General features: G+C 44.1%; 1 protein-coding gene across 1 annotated transcript in view; it reads left to right on the top strand.

Annotated features, from left to right (window-relative positions):
• The window catches only part of ENPP1 (ectonucleotide pyrophosphatase/phosphodiesterase 1), a 139,062-nt gene that overhangs the window by 77,386 nt on the left and 38,256 nt on the right, over window positions 1-23,420 (top strand). The window contains exons 8-11 of the mRNA XM_083176706.1: window positions 11,433-11,552; window positions 15,539-15,648; window positions 18,157-18,222; window positions 21,460-21,532. Coding sequence (XP_083032832.1) covers window positions 11,433-11,552; window positions 15,539-15,648; window positions 18,157-18,222; window positions 21,460-21,532 — 369 coding nt within the window. The remainder of the gene's footprint in view (window positions 1-11,432; window positions 11,553-15,538; window positions 15,649-18,156; window positions 18,223-21,459; window positions 21,533-23,420) is intronic.

Here is a 23,420-nt window from a genome sequence, read left to right as displayed (position 1 = left end):
TTATTGTGTATTATACACCCAAGAACCAATACCTTAATAAGAGATCCCTTCGCAGTACTTTGTCTCTAATCTGCGAATATACCTTTAAGGACTGTGTCCGTAATATACCTTTATCGCTAAGTGCGAATAACAGACACAAACCACTGTATAGAAATAAGGAGATAAGAACTCCGTAAAAGGTTGTATTTAAGTCCCTAATGGACAAAAGGGGGTTACAGGAATAGAAGATACAGGTATAACAGGTAATGCAATAGACTAACAATGAATACAATAATTAGACTCTACTAAGGGAAGAAAAACAGATACAGGATACAATCAGCCAACAATACAATAAGTATAAGTACCGTGAATGCAACCATTACCGTCTCATCAAATATGCGAAGCGCAGTCCGGTCAGAGCTCGCTATCGTTCAGGATTGAACTATAGCCCGGTTGAAGGTCAGGGAAAAGAAAGATGTGCCGAAGTGAACGTGGTTGTTCTGGGTCGCCTATCTTATAGGGTCAGAAAGGGGAGGTCAAAGGCCATTCCCATTGGTCAGAGATCGTATGTCAGGTCCACTGTGATTGGGGGTTAGATGAGGCACCTGGTTTGAATAGGTGCAGGGGAGTGAACTTTAGGAGTCCTTTGTTTGTTGGTATCGTCGTCAGGAGTCGTAAATAGCTGTAGAAACCGGTTACATCTAGATTCCTTTGTTATATACTTTCAACTGAAACTGTCTTGGGAATATGGAATTATGTCCATAACTATCGGGCCGTGTCTATTGCGAAATATTCGCAATGACCGGAATACTGCGCATAAGAAACGGAACGGAACGGTACTAAACACTATACAGATAGATGTATGCAATGCTAACTAAGCTATGTGTGGCGTTCTAAACCTTTAACTATATTTTATTTAGTGTAAGTATGTCATTATGAATTTATGTGTGATAGTATGGCTACTCTTCTGGTCCACTTTGTCACACATACTCGGGTATGGAAACTTTATTTGCGCAACTCAGCGAACCAAAATGGCGGCCATACTATCCTAAAATGGCGTGTGTGCAACTCGACTTCCACAGTCCACCCTTTAACAGTAAATATAAAACTGTTACAATACAAAACATTTTACACAGCAATACAGAAATTCATAATCCTAACAGAGAAATTGGGATACATGAATTAAACATATAAGGGGAGTAAACCATCTGCTCTCGGCCGATCCAGGATCATGGATAAACGATGGGCCGCATTTATCGAACAATCTACTCAGGGTCACGAAGGATAATGTACAATTTTGGGATAAAAATAAAAACAGGGGTGGTTACAACATATATACTTTCACAAATATGGTTTCTTTAAAGAGAGGTGGTTTCGATTCTAGGGTCATATACCAAACCCTGGTCTTCCTCTGTATCTCTCGTTCTTACACTCATGATTTCGGTACGTTTTGTCTTTCCCCGGGTCACCACCTTTAAACATTTGAACAATAGCACAAAGACTATGATGGCACCACCGATACAGAGAAGGAGTTTCCCTATGTTAGCGATGATTCCTTGCGCCCATTCTCCTAAACCGGAGAACCAGTGCATTGGATTCAACCAGGAGGTCCATTCACTAACTTTGTTACCTATTTCCGCCAGGCTGATATTATGTTCCCTTCTAAATTCCCATTTAAGCTGAAGAATCTCATCCATCCGATGATCGATGATTTCTTCTGGGTCTTCAGTATTGTTGGTGATATATGTACAACATTTCACCCCAAACTGTGTAGAGAGGGTGACACAATATCCTCCTGTCATAGCTGTCAGATAGTTCAACACCATCCGATGTTGGACTAGCTCTCTTTTATACGCTTGCAACTCCCTCCCAGTGTATCTAAAAGTGTCATCATAAATCTCAGTGATGTTATCTATCAAGCTGGCTAATGCTTGTATATATTTAAAATTTATGACTCCTCTGGCGGTATGGGTGATATCTAATGCAATGAGGAGTTGGATACCGAACGACTCGTGTATCATTTCAGAAGCTAGGGGTTCTTTCTTGATTGTTAAATCCCTTTTGTGGATTTGATCATAATGGGTATGAGTGTAAGGAGGAGGTATACCTCTGTGTATGTTCACCATCTCATCATGTGTGAGGGTCATCACTTCAGGTAATACTCTGCCTAGATAACAAATACCAACGTAGTTCATGGAGAGCCATTTGTACGCCCTTCTACCACAAATATATTAAACGTCGTCAGGGAGAAAATAAGGGACAGAGTATTTCATGATCTTGTCACACATTATCCATAAGAACATTCCCGTCCCCTGCTCCCTGACTTGTTCCTCACAAGTTTCTGGCTGTAGGGTCATATTACAGTAGCCGGCTGATACTCTGCCGGCCATCATTTTACTTTTCTTCACCGTGTAGACATATTTATAGTGTCTCCCACTGGTTCGGATTTTTAACAATAATTCCTTATCAATAGGCTCTCCATCTGGACGCTGGGAGTAAGTTATTGTCTGGTTGTGCCATGTCACTTCCCAAGTACCAATCGTTCTGGAACTAGAGAAGTTCATACATACAAGGGATTTGTCCACTTGGTATGGGTGTAATCTAAGACTAGGGGACCTGGTATACAGGTATCTCTTATCCAGTGGCCTCCCTTTATTTAATACACTTATCTCAGAAATATTAAGCGGGTATGGGACTAGGCCTACACTACTCCTTTTATGTAGCACTTGTGAACACACCCAGCATTCTGTTTGGTTTAAGACCTTACCCACTAGTGAGTGGTAATCACTCAAGGGATGTCGGCCGGTAGTTGCCTTACTTGTCGACTGACATCGCTGGATGCATTCTTCTTCCATTTTAGGTTGACAATATCTACAGACACAGTACTCACCAGACAATAACCCATCACATAGCCCTTGAACTACGTTTTCCTCATACCTTTTACCTTCTCCTGTCATGGGCAAAGTATCAAGCTGGTTTAGGGATTCTACCTCACCCCTATCTGGGTCCATTATCACACTGTCAGAACTCCGCTCCGATCGCTCTAGAATGTGGCAGCCACCGAGTATCCTTGGATGAAGAAGAGGGAACAGAAAGAAAACAAAGAAATAGGTGCATAACTGTGAACCTGTTGCTTGGAGTCCTTCCATCATCTCTACCAGGGGACTTTTATTTGCTCTGCTCTTGGACCTTTGCTCGCTCAGGTTGCTTGACCTTGGCTGCTTCTCAGTCTTCCCGGAACAATGCTTCTAGCGAGACTTCTTCTCTTTCGCTCTCTGCACACTGGGACTCTGGGTTACTGGCTTTCTTGCAGTGGGACGAATGTATCCAAGTCTCTCTCTCTGCGACTTTAATTGATGTAGTGCTGGTCAACAAAACTTGGTACGGTCCTTCCCAACGGTCTATCAAACAACCTGAGCGTAAAAAATTTCAGATCATAACAAAGTCTCCTGGTTTAAGATTATGACAATTCTCGGTAGGCATATCAGGGTTCAGTAAATTCAGCTGTTTTTGTTGTTTCCTTAGCTGTTTGTTTAGCTTTAGGATATACTGTACAGTTAACTCATTATTACATTTGAGATCATCCTGTGGGTCTATCATGATGTGTAGCTGCCGACCAAACAATATCTCGAAGGGGGACAAGTTGAGCGGAGTCCTGGGAGTGGTCCTAATGCTATACAGCACAATAGGCAATGCCTCTGGCCATAACAACCCTGTTTCAGCCATAACTTTACCCAATTTGTTCTTAATAGTACCATTCATTCTCTCAACTTTGGCGCTCGCCTGGGGACGATATGGAGTATGAAGTTTACTATTAATCCCCAGGAGTTTACACATGATTTGGAAGACCTCTCCTGTGAAATGAGTGCCTCTGTCACTCTCAATGACCTTTGGGATACCATATCTACAGACAAACTCCTGACATATTTTCTTTGCTGTAAAGGTAGCAGTGTTGGAGGCAGCGGGGAAAGCCTCCACCCAGCTGGAAAACATGTCAACACAAACTAATACATATTTCAAATTTCTACAGGGTGGTAACTGTATGAAGTCGATTTGTATTACCTGGAAAGGGCCTTCTGTAGGAGGGATGTGGGATGGCTCTGTTGGGATGGCTTTTCCAACGTTCTTCCTCAAACAGGTGAGGCATGACATTGCCACTCTACCTGCTTGAGAAGCGAACCCTGGTGCACACCAGTAGGCCTTTACCAGCTTGCACATACCTTCCTTCCCAAGATGTGTCAGCCCATGGGCCGCCTCGGCTAGACTAGGAAGGTATGCCCTGGGGGCCACTGGTTTCCCCTGTCCATCTCTCCAAAGTCCGGTGGACTCTTGGCCACATCCCTTCGACTTCCATACTGCTCTTTCCTGTGGGAAACACAAATTCTGCATGTCTATCAGTTTGGATGTGGATACCATGTTCAGTGTACAAAGGTTTGTAGGATGGGTGAAAATATTTACAGGGCATGCGGCCCTTTTCGCTGCCTCATCAGCGCGGCTGTTACCAAGTGACACCGGGTCCTTCTCTGATGTATGAGCTTTGCACTTGATAACAGCCACTCTGTCTGGAAGCTGGATAGCTCCCAGAAGTCTCCTAATGTATGTCGCATGCGCCACTGGTGTGCCAGCCGCCGTCATGAAATTTCGGAGGCGCCATAGGGCTCCAAAATCATGTACTACTCCGAAAGCATATCTGGAGTCGGTATATATGTTAACTGATTTTCCTTTGGCCAGTTCACATGCTCTGGTCAATGCCACCAGTTCCGCTACTTGTGCTGAGTGAGGTGGTCCCAAGGGTTCAGCTTCCACAATACCTTCTCCATCTACTACCGCGTAGCCTGTGCACAGCTCTCCCGTCTCCGTCTGTCTATGACAGCTACCATCTGTGAATAAGGTTATGTCTACCTCACTTAATGGGCTGTCGCTTATGTCAGGACGTGCTGTAAAGGTCTGATTCAGGTAGGTCATGCAATCATGCTTATCCTCACCATCACTAAACTCTGCTTTACCATTTTCAGCAACATTCCCATCACTCTCCACCCTTTGTGCCTTGGAGGGCACATGAGGAAGGAATGTGGCTGGGTTTAGTGTGTTGCATCTTTTGATGGTAATATTTACTGGGGCCATCAGCGCCAGTTCCCACTTGGTGAACCGTGCTGAGGACACATGACGTGTTTGGGCAGAATTTAGGAGGGCAGAGACAGCATGGGGAGCATGAACAGTTAAATCGTGTCCCAACACCACGTCCTCACTCTTGCTTACTAATTGTGCTATTGAGGCCACACTTCGTAAGCAAGTTGGGAGTGAGCGTGCTACTGTGTCCAGCTGGCCACTGTAGTACGCTACTGGTCGGTTGGCATCACCATGTTTTTGTACAAGTACTCCTGCCGCACACCCAGCTGATTCAGTTCCGTACAGTTCAAAGGGTTTCCCATAATCTGGCATTCCCAGTGCTGGGGCCTTTGTTAGGCTCACCTTTAGTTCCTCGAAAGCCAGCTCAGATTCCTCAGTATGAGAGACCCGATCTGGCTTAGTTGAGGAAACCATCTCTTGTAGTGGTAATGCCAGAATAGAGAATCCTGGGATCCAATTGCGACAGTATCCACACATGCCTAGGAATGTACGGATCTGGTGCTGGGTCTGTGGCAGTACCATGTTCTGAATCGCTTGGATTCGGTCGTCGGTGAGGTGTCTCAGCCCTTGGGTAAGGCAGTGGCCCAGATACTTAACCCTGGTCTGGCATAATTGCAGCTTATCCTTTGATACTTTATGTCCTGTCTCTGAGAGATGCATCAGCAGCTGTCTAGTGTCATCCACTGATGACTCCAGTGACTCAGAACACAACAATAAGTCATCGACATATTGTATCAGTATCGAACCACTCAGGGGTTGAAAGGATTGCAAACAATCATGCAAGGCCTGGGAGAAGATGCTGGGGCTGTCTATGAATCCCTGGGGGAGTCGTGTCCAGGTATACTGTACTCCTCTGTAGGTAAAGGCGAACAGATACTGGCTATCTGGGTGTAACGGGACAGAGAAGAACGCTGAACACAAATCAATGACTGTGAAATGAGTACAGTGAGGTGGGATTTGCATTAAGATGACAGCTGGGTTTGGCACTACGGGGAATTGGCTCTCAACTACTTTGTTTACCCCTCTTAAATCCTGCACTAGTCTGTAGCCCCTCCCCCCCGCTCTTTTTCACAGGAAAGATGGGACTATTGGCCGTGCTGGAAGTTCTAACTAGGATTTCCTGTTGGAGCAATCGTTGGATCACTGGGAATACTCCTAGCTCAACTTCAGGTTTTAAAGGGTATTGCGGTATTTTTGGGGCTATTCTGCCTTCTTTTAAGCGGATCTCTACTGGAGCTACATTTGCCATCAGCCCAGCATCCTGTCCATCTTTAGTCCAAAGGGAACCCGGTATTTGTGCTGTAATTTCAGCTACCCTAGATGGATTTGACTCTACAACAGTGGAATACAACATTAGCCTCTGAGGACTGTCCAGCATATCTTGCACTTCTTGTGTAAGATTTTTAGGAGTGTCCAGGAATACCCCATCGGGGGTGCAATAGATGACACATCCCATTTTGCATAGTAAATCTCTACCCAGAAGGTTAGTCGGGGCCGCTGCAGCCAACAGAAAAGAGTGTTTGGTATGCAGAGGCCCGATTGTAACCTCTGCTGGTTTCGTCAGTGGGTAATGTTGTATTTTTCCTGTTACCCCAATTGCTGCTACTGATTGGTCAGTGAAACCCAAGTGAAGAGGAGTGTTGAGAACAGATCTGGCCGCCCCTGTATCAACCAAGAAGGTTTGCCTTACTCCAGCTATATCAACCTTCACCTGAGGTTCCTCTCTAAGGTGTTGTGTTAGTCTAACTGGCTGTAGGATACAGGTATGACCTGTTTCCTATTGTCTTACCTGGGTTGCCCTTAGTACCGTGTCAGCCATCAGATGGGGAGGAGGCATGTTGCGTGACCTGTCTGTCTCCTCCCATTGTCTAGGGGTTGGGTATTTCCTTGTCTCACCCTGGTGAGGCTCCCATTCTCGCCTATGTGTTTTGTAACTCCTGGGGTTTCCTGACTTACAATGAGCTGAGTAGTGACCTTCCCTATTGCAGTTGTAACAGATAATTGGCTTTCTAACTGTGTCCCTGGTGTTTCGTTGGTATGCAGCTTTATTTGGGGCATTTGTAAGGGCTTGGATGCTAACCATCATCAGTTTGTCAGTTTGCAGTTCCCTGTGTTTCTTAATGTTGCGGTCGTGGTCCACAGCAGATTCCCGTAGGGCATCCACTGTCATTCCACGCCAATTTGGGAAAGAAGTTTGGACTCTGGCTCTCAGGTTTTCCCTAAGCCCTTCCACCAGCACAGAGACAATCATCTCCCTCAGGTGGGGGTCGTCCTTAGGCTCGGAGACACCAGTGTATTTTGATACCTCCAGTAAGGCCTTAGTGAAATAATCAGCAGCAGTTTCGCCATCCTTTTGTTTGATGGTGAAAATCTTGCTATATTCCACTGCCGCAGGAAAATATACTCCCAATTGTAAGTTGATTAGGCGTATATTTTCCTGGTTGATCTCATCATTTATCTCCTTGTCCACTTTCAATCCACTATCCTGAATGAATTTCGGGATGTCTATGTGAGTGGGGAGACAGGCCCTCAACATGATTCTCCAATCCTTGTTGGTGGGCTCATCAGAGTTTCCCAGATCCCTTACAAATTTCCGGCACAATGCCAGATCTTTCCTAGGATCAGGGAAATCTGTAATGATGGACCGCAGCTCTAACCGTGTCCATGGGTTTAGCATGGTCATCTTTCTGGTAGGTATCACACCCTCTCTGTCTGCCTTACCATAGGGAACCTCCAGTGTGCGTACAGGGTATGTTTGTACCACATTTGCATTACTGGGACCTTCTTGGGAGTCGTCTGTGTCTGTGCTGTGCAGTGCTTTCTTACCTGGGTCCAATACTATGCTGTTGGCATCAGCCGTCTCCTCTTCCTGTGCTGGAGCCCCAGCAGCAGGTTTAGCCGGTTCAGCTTTTCCCTCAATCATGTTAATTGCATGGGAGACGGCCAGTGCCAACAGCTGCTCGTTTTCCGCTCGGGTTTCCTTATAAGGGGATAAGACAGGGTACAAGTTAGCAACAGGTAAATTACTACTCAGGTCTCGCTTATAAGTCATTAACCCCTTCGGCACATATGGGGGTGGGGGAGCTGTTGCGGCTACGGTTGCATTTTTATTGTGGCTGATTGTATCTGGCACTGCCAGACATCTGATTCCCCATTGTTCCTGCCCTTCCTTCTGCCACAATTTAAGAATTTCTATGTGCTTAACTCTCTTCTTACGATTGGAGAGTAGACATATTTCATCTTTTACTGCCGATAAGATTTCTGGATCGAAGCTACCAACACTGGGAAATTCTAACTTGCTGCCTTGTGTCATTTTTCTCCATTTATTTTGGTAAACAACTGCTCGTTCACCGTGCTTACAGCACATAATAAAAGCCGCCGATCCTTTTGGTCGGCTTGCTTCCTCCCTAACTTGCACGTTATCACAGCGTGACCCGTTATTACCCATAATTACAGGAATAAACGTTCACAGCTTAATAGATACCGGTGGGTTATTACTTGTCTGAGAGCTCCCCAAACACTCACTTCTTCAGCTTCCTAGAACAGTCCCACAATCAAGCGGGTGCGAAGGATACGAGGTATGATACGAGGTATGATACTCAATCACCAAGTCTTTCAACTAGCAGCGAACTTCTAGTCAACTTGCAAGGTGCGGCCTAATTTTTCCAGGGTACAACAAACTTGTTTTCCTGTACCCCCAAAAACTGGATTTTCTAAAGTAGCTAATCGGATCACTGGGTTCCGATGTATCTTCTTGTACCCTCCTAGCGGATCAGTTCCACTGAAGGGGCAGTTCCTATGGGCACGTGCACCCTGTCCTACCTGGACTGTCCTACACTGGACTGCACTGCGCTTGAGTCGTGCCGTCACACACCCGTTCGCCTCAGTTATGTTTCACACTGGGCGCTAGTTACACCTTGGTCTTATGCTTATATTTGAAATATTTCTGTACAGAAAATCTTCCCAGGCTGGTAGCTTTTCACTAGATACTTATGCAGGTATAAATCCCTTATAAAAAGCTATAGGAATCTATTAAAATAATGCTTGAGTTGCTTGTTTTTGGAAAATGAACAAAAAGAAAAAAAACGTATTTTCTTTTATTAATCACCGCCCTATCCACAGTATATTACTATACTGTTTTAAATAAGGCTAGTGGTTTAACACTGTTCACCTTTTGAGTTCCTATGTGTGCTGCCTGTGCAGTGCCAATGAACAGCCACGTGTGTACATGCGTTGTTCACAGGCCGCCGATGAAATCGGCCACCCACGTGTTCTATAGTGTATTTGCAAGGTTGCACTCGGGTTTCGCTATACGCAGTAATTGCGCCTGAATGTGGAATAAATCCCTTAACTCCGTCCGAAAGTTACGTATCAAGTTGCGAAATAAATCCCGCACTTAATCCGTAAATCACGTACAAAGATGCGAAAATTTCCCGATATGGGCACGTGCGCGCGCACCTTGCGTAATACACAATAGACGCTTTACGTTACTGTAAAAGGCCCAGAACTTATCGCCACGTGGCGGAGTCCCTGACCCTGCAGTAACTAACAATAAAAGTTATAGTTTTGCACAGAAGGGATCCTCTATGTACTATAATAAAACACAGGCCTTTGTTTCCACGTGTGCGAACTTTATCGCACGTGGCACATATACTGTAATAAACAAGCAACCCAAGACACTATACCCCGTTAAACTACTTGTGGCAGGCAGAAGTACAGTTTACTAAACACTTAGATATGATATGCTTTAAAACACGTGGCTTTCACTTATTGTGCTTCGGGTTCAACGCTAGCACTTCCCGAACCCCGCACCGCCGCGGACCCGGCCTATCCAGCAATGGATAATAATACTTCCACCCTTTTGCTGGTATAGGTCGGGCCGCACGCCTGGTACTGAGTTCTGGAATGTGAAACGGACGGACGAGCCCTCAATTGTTAATGCCGATGAAATATGACCAAAGAAACAATAAGTGAAAAGCGCAGGTTACGTATTATGTCCGTAACCTGCGTACCCTTTATACCTAACTACGTGCGAACAAAGCGTAGCGCAGTGTAGCGTACCTTTTATTGTGTATTATACACCCAAGAACCAATACCTTAATAAGAGATCCCTTCGCAGTACTTTGTCTCTAATCTGCGAATATACCTTTAAGGACTGTGTCCGTAATATACCTTTATCGCTAAGTGCGAATAACAGACACAAACCACTGTATAGAAATAAGGAGATAAGAACTCCGTAAAAGGTTGTATTTAAGTCCCTAATGGACAAATGGGGGTTACAGGAATAGAAGATACAGGTATAACAGGTAATGCAATAGACTAACAATGAATACAATAATTAGACTCTACTAAGGGAAGAAAAACAGATACAGGATACAATCAGCCAACAATACAATAAGTATAAGTACCGTGAATGCAACCGTTACCGTCTCATCAAATATGCGAAGCGCAGTCCGGTCAGAGCTCGCTATTGTTCAGGATTGAACTATAGCCCGGTTGAAGGTCAGGGAAAAGAAAGATGTGCCGAAGTGAACGTGGTTGTTCTGGGTCGCCTATCTTATAGGGTCAGAAAGGGGAGGTCAAAGGCCATTCCCATTGGTCAGAGATCGTATGTCAGGTCCACTGTGATTGGGGGTTAGATGAGGCACCTGGTTTGAATAGGTGCAGGGGAGTGAACTTTAGGAGTCCTTTGTTTGTTGGTATCGTCGTCAGGAGTCGTAAATAGCTGCAGAAACCGGTTACATCTAGATTCCTTTGTTATATACTTTCAACCGAAACTGTCTTGGGAATATGGAATTATGTCCATAACTATCGGGCCGTGTCTATTGCGAAATATTCGCAATGACCGGAATACTGCGCATAAGAAACGGAACGGAACGGTACTAAACACTATACAGATAGATGTATGCAATGCTAACTAAGCTATGTGTGGCGTTCTAAACCTTTAACTATATTTTATTTAGTGTAAGTATGTCATTATGAATTTATGTGTGATAGTATGGCTACTCTTCTGGTCCACTTTGTCACACATACTCGGGTATGGAAACTTTATTTGCGCAACTCAGCGAACCAAAATGGCGGCCATACTATCCTAAAATGGCGTGTGTGCAACTCGACTTCCACACAGTGTAAATGATTGCCGCCCTATTACATTTTACCTCATATGTCTTATTTGCTTATCTTTATTTACGAACATGCATGTGTTTTCTTTATTGGAAAATTAGATTTTTGGACACATGATTACAACAGCTATTGTTTTTTTAATTTAGAAAAAGTAGGCATAAAATCAATACCTCTAAATTAATGTACTCTTCTGATTCTAGGGCCTCTACCCAGAGTCACATGGCCTTGTGGACAATAAAATGTATGACCCTCACAGGAATACGTTTTTCACTCTAAGAAATGCTGAAAAATTTCACCCTTCATGGTACCAAGGAGAACCGGTATGTGTAAACTTATTATAGCATTATTTTATAACTATGGGATCCAGTTATCAACAAATTTTAGCTATAAAAAACTTGTTGTGCAGGATCAGCGGTGCTACAGCCAATCAGCTGCTAACTGTTATGTGTATAAAAATGTACAGTTCGTTATGGGGTTTACCCTCCTCACACCGTCCCCTCTACATCGAAACAGCTTCCTGCTATCAAATTTAACACTAAACTCTGGGATTCCCACTCTCTTAAGATGAAACTTACCTCCCTTGACCCCCATTTGGCACAATCCCATGTTTCCTCCTGGAACATCTACTAAAAGGTTCTGTAATTGTATTTAAATTTCCTGCTGATTTTTCTGACCAGGGTCAATGGCTATCTGTCTACATTACAACAGAACTCTCCATCCCATCTACTTAATCCCTTTCAATTCCTTAACCTTCCTCATTTTCTATATTCCCTACGCTCCCTCTTTGTACTCCAAGTTTTTACTCCTTTTGAAAGTTTTTGTAAACACTGCCCCTTAACTAAAGGCTTGATCTCCCAAATGTATGCCTTCCTTCTTGACGCTAGCTTACCCTCCTTGAGACCCCATGACATTGCTTGGGAGCGAGAATTAGGACCTCCTCCTGATGAAGAAGCCTGGAATGACATGAGACTAGATATAACCAAAAGTTCTACTGATACCAATATTAAAGATACTGGGTATACGATCTACTATCACTGGATTATACTCCTGATAGACTCAACAAAATGTTCCCATCCTCTTCACCTGTTGGTGTGGGTATGGCTGTAGCGGTTCGATGATCCATAAATATGGTGGACCTGTCCAAGTATTATCCCCTTTTGGGATTTGGGGACAAAAATGGGAAAAACCATGTGCACTGCAGGTGAGGCAGATGTAACATGTGCAGAGAAAATTAAATTTGGGTAGGGTGTGTTGAAACTGAAATCTAAATTGCAGTGTAAAAATAATGCAGCCAGTATTTACCCTGCACAGAAACAAAATAACTCACCCAAATCTAACTCTCTCTGCACATGTTACATCTGCCCAACCTGCAGTGCACATGGTTTTTCCCATTTTGAGAACTTTGTACTGGGATCAGATCTGAATAAGGGCGATAGAGTGAATGGGGAAGCACATAGAGAACGCCTGCACGGCTTGTAGGGCCGGCGTATGCTTCGCAGACCGAGCTTACTCAGTGCCCCGGGCTGGCTTATAGGGCATATAGAGGGTCCGTGGGGGGTCAATGCTGTTGCTTATATAGAAGCATCTATACACTATCAGTGTATAGATGCTGCTATATATCCGGCTATTTGACAAAGCCGGATATTTAAATAAAATAAAATTGGTACATATCAGGACGATACTCAGCAATTGAACACAAAACAACATTTGGGACTGGTACTAACAGGTAACCAATAATGCATGGGTCCTCAAACTGCGGCCCTTCAGATGTTGTGAAACTACAATTACCAGCATGCCTTGCCACAGTTTTAACACTCCCTTATAGGAAAACTGTGGCAAGGCATGCTGGGATTTGTAGTTTCACCACATCTGGAGGGTCGCAGTTTGAGGACCCATGCAATAATGAATAATAAAACTGCAGCAGGATTTATACTTGGATACATAACTTACATTACACTACCACTGCGGGGATCAGAATCACGCAGGATTAACCTTTATGTGACATAGCCGAAATATAGGATACAGTACATCCAGACAGCTAAATAATATAAATAGGCTGCATTTGAACACTATACACCATTTGGGACCAGTGCTAACAGGTAACTCCCAGCGTATAATGGCTCCTACACTATGGAGACGTAATCCGATATTAACTAGAAATAATTTATTCTATTCACCCACGCTATATGGATTATATAAAATGGCTATAGCAGAAACTACACTGTCCCTTTTTTGACATACCAACCTGCAAGATGCAAAAAGTATACAATGCAGAGATACTCGTTCGTTGCGACCCGATGGATGGGCGAGGTGTTAAACGTCATCAGGGACTTCAGTGGACAAGTAAAATATAAACCGCTACTTAAGCCAGCCCGGGGCACTATTGCGGGATGCCCTGAGGTAGCTCGGTCTGCGAAGCGTACGCCGGCCCTGCAAGCCATGCGGGCGTTCTCCATGTGCTTCCCCATTCACTCTATGTTTGTGTTGTCGCAATAGTCCTTATAGGGACTCTAATATTTAATTGTGTTTTAAGATTGTGTTGTTGAGCCGCATATTAATTTAAATTAGTATCTTAGGATCAGTCAACGGCAGCAGCTTACCCGCCGGGGAACGCTGCAGCATGACCTAGTATTGACCTATCCGTTATAGCCATGCAATCAGCAGTACGATTGTTGCATTGTCACCCTGACTGCCACACACAGCAGACGGGGTGTGGATGTAACAGTGATTGTACCATCCAGTGTTAATGCTGAAACTCATTGTATGAGAGCTGCATCCCATGGGGTTCATAAACTACTGTACCATAGTGAAAATTAAATTACAGAACTTATAGTGTATACATGCTGCTATATAAGCAACAGCATTAACCCCCCACGGACCCTCTATATGCCCTATTGATGTACATGATTGCACATTACATGGCAGATCACAAAAGGACTGATACTTATTCTATGTGTGATATATTGTTTATTTAGTTGAATTAAACAATAACATAGTCCGTGGAATCATGAGTGTTTAATAAAGGTGCACTCGAGCCATGCAATCATAAATTCTCAGGATTGTACACTCACCAATGGGCAGACATTCAATCTAAGGCCACCTATATTCCTGGCTATAAAGGGTTAAAACCATTAGGCTGAAACATAGTCTATAGGTTTGTATTTACTAAAGCAATGGCAGGAACCCAGTGACCTTCTTACTGTTCAGTCAGGATAGACAACATCAGAATCTGTTGAAACCTGTGCAGGTATCAACTGGGACCAATACCCTCATAACAGCAGGCTAAGATTACATTAGCAACAATATAACAGGCTGACACTGCATTAGCAAATAACTAAACAAGTCGTGATTGACTATTATACAGTGGTGAAATTAACACACAGAAACACTACATTTAAGGAATGGAATCGATCCCCACATGCAATTGAGGTGTATGATAATAAGTGGTTCAGAACCTATTACAGGCATCTATTCCTCCTAATAGAATAGTGAGCCCCATTGTCTCCTCTTGGATATAGAACTCTGGGGCCACATTAAGCCACATTAATTGAAGGAAGACACGTTATAAAAAGGGACCCACATCTATTTTGTGACACACTAAACCCACTTAAAGGAGGAGCACAACAAGCACTTGGCGAGTCCGCACATGCTTTTTTAACACACCCCTTATTCACTCTGTTTGTGTTTTATGTTCTGTGTTGTTTTTATATTTTGCGGTAACATGAAATAAATAAAAGGTATATTTTACAGGTATAACGGTCATTTTTTTCTGTTGGTGCACCACAATAGGACAAACCTTACCCTATCCCTCTCTAATGTGTTTAAAAAGAGAAAGTTAGGAGCTGGTTGGTTAGTACTGTGGGGCAGATGTACAGTATTAAGCCTGTTTAAGTGATAAAGCGGAAGGTGATAAAGCAGCAGCCAATTAACCCCCAACTGTGAAGTTACAGTCTGGGCTTGAAGCTAATTGGCTGGTGCATTATCAACACCACTTTATCACTTCACCAGGCTTAATAAAAATGTGACTTTATCTCTCAATGTTCTCTATCTCCAAGGCTAATAGACCCCTAATAGGTCTAGTTACTAAACCTTGAAGAGATATAAAGCATAGAGATAAAGGGGCAAAAAAATCCGCTTTTAACTGCCATATCACAGGCTTTTAGAAAAATGACAGGAGCTTGCTGGTTGGTACTTTATCTCAATCTACTATCACTTTCCAAGGCATTGTAACTAGACCCCTACGGGAGGTAAGTTCGTACATCTGCCCCATTATCCAGTTAAATTGACCATTATACTCTGTTTATAGGTATGGATAACCGCAATGAATCAAGGGTTAAAAACGGCAACTTTCTTCTGGCCAGGATCAGATGTTAAGATTAATGGATTCTATCCAACCTATTATAAAGAATACAATGGGTAATTATTAGGTTTTAATATATTTCTAGATTGTAATTTTGTATCAATCTTCTTCAATCGTAATAGACATTGGCAGGTATTCAATGCGGCCGGCGAGGGGGTTAAACAGCGAGGATTGCAGAAAACCAGCGATCCTCGCTGTTTAACCCCTGCGCCGGCCGCTCGCTCTATTCAATGTTCTGGGGAAATCCTCGCCATCACAGGATGGCGAGAATTCCCCAAAACAGCGACACTCGCGGCTGCTGCAGAAAACTCTCTGTATTTAGCCGCGAGTCTCGCTGGTTCTGGAGCCGCATACGCCAATTTCCCCTCGCTCAAAAAATGGAGCGAGGGGAAATTGGCGTATGAGGGGGGTGCGTTGAATACTGACAGGGTGAGTGGTGACAGCGAGCAGGAAGCTCTGCTCGCTGTCACCGCTCGCCCACAGCATTGAATATCCCCCATTATGTTCCCCAATATCAGGAAGTGGGTATGGTAAGGTGGAGTAGCATATGTTTTGCATGACAAGGCTGAGTGTTATGGACTGATTGGCTTTCTTTATGTTTTGTGCCAATCTTTCCTAGGTAATTGATGAAAGCTGTGTGTAAATAAGTAAATACACATTCTAGACATGCATTATTCCTAACATTAGCATTGCTGTACACAGCTTTGTTACAAAATGTAGTGCTTTAACCCTTTGCAGTCCAATTTTATTTTTGCAATTCAAACAGTCTGGTTTAAATATTTAAATTAATTGTCATTTTATTTATTTATTTGTTATTCAAAAATGGTCTACATAGAATGGTGAATGATGTCATGCCTTCCAACTCCAGGAGGGACACAATCAGGGCCAGACTGGGACCAGAAATCGGCCCTGGCATTTTGAGCACACAGGCCCACCTGAAGTAGGTGGGACCTTTGCACGGCAAAGCTGCGCAGCAAAAAGGGGGCGTGGTCTCATGGGAAGGAGGCGTGGCATCAGAAAAAGGAGAAAATACACATTATGGAACACACTATAATACCCATTACAGAATATGACACAATCAGGACCCCACAGGCTGCTCCCCTTGTATAATAACAGGACACAACAGGCTGTTCCCCCTGTATAATGACAGAACACCACAGGCTACTCCATTTGTATAATAACAGGAAACCAAAGGCTGCACCCCTGCACACTAACAGAACACCACAGGCTGCTCCCCCTGCAAAATAACTGGACACCACAGGCTGCTCCCCCTGCACAAAAACTGGACACCATAGGCTGCTCTCCCTGCATAATAACAGGACTGACGAGTCAGGACACCACAGGCTTCTCTCAGAGAAGTTCTCTGGGAGAAGCCTGTGGTGTCCTGACTACTCAGTCCTGTTCTCGCCTGTACATATGCTACCTAAGGCTGCGTGAAGCTGATTTCGCCGCTGCTGCCCCGCCGCTGGATAGACACACACAAGCTGGAAGCAGGAAACAGAGTGCCGTGTGATCGGCACAGGCAGGCTGCGCTGCTTCCTGCCTTCTCCCTCTCCTCTGACCCCTCATCCCGCCCACAGCGCCACCCTCTGTACTATCTGTAGCGGCCTCCTGCGCTGTTTAGACAGGTCCTCGGTGCAGGAGGCCAGCGGCCATATTCTTAAAGCCATGGCCAGAGCCACTCAAGGGGGGAGATGTTTAATACTCCTGCAGCAGCAAGCGGGACTCAAATTCGGCCCACCTGGCAATCAGCCCTTCTGGCATTTGTCAGAAGTGCCAGATGGCCAGTCCGGCCCTGGACACAATGCTCTGGTCCTGGACCAGAGCATTGTGTCCCTCCTGGTGTTGGAAGGTATGACATCGTTCAACATTCTATGTAGACCATTTTTGAATAACAAATAAATAAAATGACAATTCATTTAAATATTTAAACCAGACTATGTTAACATTATTATTTGAAAGCGGCTCACCATTGGATCTGCTACTAGTGCTAGGGCTGTTGAGCCTGACCAGACCTTGGACCTGAAAGGGTTAAAAATACTATTTAAAAAAAAAAATAATGAAATTTTTAATCCTAACATTTGTCAGTTGCTGATGTTGGGATACCATTGAAAAATATTGAATATGTATGCATATATGATTGAATTCAACTAAAATTTGTCGGTAAATAGCTCGAAAGGAAAAATTAAACATTACTAAAGAAAACTATGATGTATGATTGCTATATTTGAAGTACAGTAATAGCATAAAACAGTAGAAATAACTGAAAAAAATATTTTGTGACCTAAAAAAGAATCATTCTATGAGCCTTCTGTTGTAATTTGAATGCAGATTTTAATCTTTGATATTCCATTCTTAATGACCTACAGCATGGGTCTTCAAACTGGGGCCCTCCAGATGTTGGGAAACTACAAATCCCAGCATGCCTTGCCACAGTTTTAACACTCCCTTATAGCAAAACTGTGGCAAGGCATGCTGGGATTTGTAGTTTCACAACATCTGGAGGACCACAGTTTGAAGACCCATGACCTACAGTATATAATTCAATGCATTTCTTTCTGCAGCTCAGTTCCTTTTGATGATAGAGTCATGTCTGTCCTTAATTGGCTACGCTTACCTGCAGATGTTAGGTAAGCTCATTTTCTGGCAATTGAATACAAGGAAATGAAAGAATAAAAGTGTATTTTAAGTGTACTGTCAAATGTTAATGTGATCTGTATGGCTTATGAACGCCAGTATGTGAGTACTGGTTATGGTATAAAACATACACTGACTCATGATAGACAGTCATATGGCTGACAGCTAATGGTCGACAGGGTCATAAAGTTCGACATGGTTAAAAGGTCGACATGAAAAAGGACGACAGACAGAAGGTCGACATGAGTTTTTAATGTTTTTAGTGTGTCTATGCTGACATAGGTCGACATGGACACTAAGTGTACTGCGTGCGCTCACCGTGCTTCGGGCTCGCTGCGCTCGGCACACTTTTTTTCTCCCTCCACGTCCTAGTGGATGGTAGTGCATGAAATACCGCCTGTTGGCACATGTCGGCTGAAAATTTAGTAAAAAAATACATGTCGACCTTTAGACCATGTCGACCTATTGTGCGTCGACCTTTAAACCCTGTCGACCTTTTGACTGTCTACCTTTTGACCATGTCGATCTTTTGACTGTAGACTAATAGTGGTCGACCATATGACTGTCTATCATGAGTCAGTCTATGATCAGTCCGGATACCGTGAGTACTCATATCCTTGTGATCTATAGTAAAAAATCGAATTGTTATATATAAAACTATTAATGATTATCTTAATTATATTGTATACTACACACTGCAGCCTTACACTATAGTATGCACTAATATTATGCACTACTCCACACTGTAGGTACACAATCTGGGGCTAGCAAGCTTGTGTAACTTAGTCCCATTATGTCCTGACGGCCAGGTGTGGAAATACATGCTGTGCTTGTGTTCTCATAACAGCCTGAGTGCCACTGATTGGCCAAGCAGGGCCGTAACTTGGGGGGGGGGGGGCTGGGGGGTCACGTGCACCGGGCACTGGAGGAGGGGGGGGGGGGGGGGCGCTAGTGTGCGGTCCTGGGACTCCTGGCAGCGGGTCCGGCGATGGGCAGCGGGATCCCGGGGACGGGCAGCGGGGTCCCGGGGACGGGCAGCGGGGGTCCGGGGACTGGTGGGTTAACTTCGGCTCCTAGCGCTGCCGGGCCGGAAGCAGATTTTGAAAAGACTCGCCGGACGCTGATTGGCTGAATTCAGCCAATCAGCGTCCGGCAAGTCTTTTCAAAGTCATCAGTGCTTCCCGCCGCCAGGCACAGACAGATAGCGCTAGGAGACGGAGTGACGAGTGAGTGAAGGCTGCCGCTACACCAGTCCCTGGACCCCTGGACGCTGCCTACCCCTGCTGGCTGCACACAGGTATGTTGGCAGCAGGGGACCAGGGACTGGTGTAGCGGCAGCTTTCACTCACTCGTCACTCCGTCTCCTAGCGCTATTTGCCTGGCGGCGGGAAGCACTGATGATTTTGAAAATACTTGAATTCAGCCAATCAGCGTCCGGCAAGTCTTTTGAAAATCTGCTTCCCGCCCACCGCCTGGCAGCGCTAGGAGCCGGAGTTAACCCACTGCAGTCCCCGGACCCCACCGCTGCCTGTCCCCAAGCCAAGGCAGTCATTTGGTGTGTGTCCCATCCCATCCCCCCCCCCCCCCCTCGGCGGCGACCAAATGAATGCCGCCCCAGGTGCCGAAACACCTAGTTTCGGCCCTGGGCCAAGTACAATGTTACTAGAAAAACTAGTAAACTGCCACTCAAAGCTACACTAGCTGGCTCTTGCATAGACTTTTCTGTCAATGGATTATCTTGTTCATCCATATGCAGCATTCTGTGACAAGAGATGAGCCACATGCTGGTGCCTGTTGGTGCGGCTCTGAATGCCAGTTCTGTATTTATGGGCTTATCATGCTAAACACTATCATAGTTTTGATGGTTATAAGCATTGTCAGAGATGTTATAAGTCACCAAGGAGTACTGCAACAATGCACAAAGGCTTCTGTGTCTTCTGATAGCCATAATAATTTACTGTAAATCATGCATGATGTTTCTTTATAATACTCAGATTTGGTCAACACTGAAGTTGTGACATCAGAACTCAGTGATGATCAATGGCCTCTTTTGTCCTGAATCCAGGACAGCTGGGAGGTGTGCATGGATAATGACTAGTATTAGTATAAGATATGAACTTTGTAGGGGTATTAGACTCAAGACTCACACACACAAATTCAGAGTTGCTATGTTCCTCATACTAACCAAGCCGATGGTATGTATTGTATATTCTAGGCCGGATGCATCAAGCATCGTATTGTGCATGCAATGCATCCTGACACTCATCACAAGAATAGTAATGCCGTATGAGTGATGAAATTCACAAAGGACAACTCTCTTAGCTTATTTCATATAAGTGGTTGCTCCACCAATATTTGGGGCATCCATTTCCATTCCCATTAAGCTTAATATATCTGTGAATGTTAATAGGTGTCATAATCCAATATCTGTGTTATTTAATAATATCCGTGGTTTAATGCTCCTAGATTTCATTAAAATGGTCATTAATTATTGTCAGGCTATCCCACAGGTTTGGTGTGAATATATATTACCTGCTTATACATTAAATAACTTAGGGGGTTATTATGGGTGACTCTTAGAGGCAAATTCCTTCTTCGAGGGACAAAACCATGTGCACTGCAGGTGGGGCAGATGTAACTTGTGCATAGATAGTTAGATTTGGGTGGGGATTTTCTTCAAAAGTGAGATCTATATTGCATTGTAGAAATAAAGCAGCCAGTATTTACCCTGCACGGAAACAATATAACTCACCCAAATCTAACTCTCTCTGCACATGTTACATCTGCCCCCCTGCAGTGCACATGGTTTTATCCATCTGATAAGGAATTTGCCTGTAAGAGTGAACTAGAATAAGGCCCCTAATGTAATTTTAAATTAAGTCTGTTTAACCTATAGAAATGAAATGCACAGTACATTTGCAATAATTTATCTTCATATTTAACAAAAGTAACCAGAGTAATGATCTGATCATTCAATAAGGGGTACATCTTATTTATTTATTTAGGATGGTTGCTTCTTAAATATTATTGTCCAGTGAGTTTGCTTTGCAGCCACACACTGGCAGCCTTATCCAATATCAGCCAGGCTATGGCAATAGAAAAAGATTTTGCTACAACTATTTGGAAAATAAGCCTTTTGTTGTGTAAAATATTCCTTGATAAATTTTATGTTGTGTGCTAATTCAAATTGATTGACAAGTGTGTGTCATTCTTGGCACTGTTTGATTTAGACCACACTTTTACACTCTGTATTTAGAAGAACCAGATTCGTCAGGACACCGATATGGTCCAGTGAGCAGTGCAGTAAGTAAAATGCTAAATTGCTATTATTAACCTTTTGGCACTTTAACAATTTTTTTTTTTTTGCAATGTGGTAATTGAGTAATATACAAGTTTAAATTAAAATCTGGAAGGCGTATGTTATATGAAGTATAGAGAGTTCTGCCACAAATTTCGCTTTTAGGGGGTATTCAATGTCTGTCGAGCTCATTATTTTGGGCGAGCTTTGTTGTTTTCTCGATGAGAGGTTGGTTTTTTTATGAGGTCGCCTATTCATTGTCTAGCTTTCTCGAATTGTCGAGCAGAGCTCGCCTGATTTGGTTTTCGGTTTCCTCGACTGTTGAGTTGAACATTTCTCGAATTGTCGAGTTATTTTGGGTAAAATCTGTCAAGATAATTCCTGTATCCTATTCAATGTCAATGAGTACACCTGACTTCGACTGTTTGAAATAATTTTTCCCTCAAATTTAACTCGACAATTATTTTTGTCGTGACAAGGGAGTTTCTCTTGTTGAATGTCCAAAAATTGTGTTAAGTGTATATGCAGAATTCCCTAATGTTTGTAGTGCTTATCTTGACTTCTCTTTTTGTGATATTTTGCTAAATAGTCCTCTTTTGTTTCATTTTCCATTGGCTGCATGTTTATATGGTATGCTTGGTACTTGTGAGTTATCTGGGCGTCCGATTTTGGTACTAGATCGCATGCGATATCGCATGCGATATCGCATGCGATTTGCGATTTGCATGCGATTTAGCATGCGATTTGCATAAGATTTGCTATTCATTTCATTACCCCACTATCCCCAAAGTGTGTCTATCAACGTGAACCCGAAGCGTGGCGAGCGCAGCGAGCCCGCGAGGGGCGGCGGTACGTGTCCTCCGACCTTTTCATGCCCTACTATCCACTAGGGCGTGGAGTGAGAATAGAATAGTGTGGCGAGCGCAGCGAGCCACCGAGCCCGAAGCGTGGCGAGCGCAGCGAGCCCCGCGAGGGGACGAGGACACCTTCACAGGTATCCGCGTACCCTTGCGGGCTTCACAGGTGTCCGCGTCCCCTCGCGGGGCTCGCTGCGCTCGCCACGCTTCGGGCTCGGTGGCTCGCTGCGCTCGCCACACTATTCTATTCTCACTCCACGCCCTAGTGGATAGTAGGGCATGAAAAGGTCGGAGGACGCGTACCGCCGCCCCTCGCGGGCTCGCTGCGCTCGCCACGCTTCGGGTTCACGTTGATAGACACACTTTGGGGATAGTGGGGTAATGAAATGAATAGCAAATCTTATGCAAATCGCATGCTAAATCGCATGCAAATCGTAAATCGCATGCGATATCGCATGCGATATCGTATGCGATATCGCATGCAAATCGCATGCAAATCGTAAGTACCCAAATCGGACGCCCAGATAACTCACAAGTACCGTATGCTTTATTCCATTATTCCATTGTCCACATAAGTTTTCAGCTTGTATTATGTATGCCATATAAGAATTATTCACTTTTATTAATTTTTTCTTTTTCGTCCACTAGGGGGCACAGGAATTCACGCTGGGTATGAGAGGTGAGGTAGCAGAGCGTGCACCAAAGGGTTACAAAAAAGTACCCAGCATGCTCCCTGCCACCCTTCTCCCAGTGGTGCAAGTAGAATTATTTTCTTGGTGGTACTGATAGCCTCCACCAAAAATGGGTGTGGCCATGTGTCATGAGGGGCGTGGTCACACAATGCTAGAGGAGTGACTAAATGACAATAGTAGCATGGCATCAGGAGACAGGGAATGATAAACAGGGAATGACTGGGGGTGGGTTGGCTCTTGCTTGGGGGAGAGCCGGGCAGCTTGTGTTTACAATTGTGGAGCCTGCTCTTCATGCTGTCGGCGCCGCTGATGCCTGTCAATGTGAAAGGCTAAATCAGCAGTAG

The sequence above is a fragment of the Crinia signifera genome, chromosome 3, assembly GCF_055691185.1.
Source record: "Crinia signifera chromosome 3, ASM5569118v1, whole genome shotgun sequence".
Lineage (NCBI taxonomy): Eukaryota > Metazoa > Chordata > Amphibia > Anura > Myobatrachidae > Crinia > Crinia signifera.
This window is presented reverse-complemented; position numbering and strand designations above follow the sequence as displayed.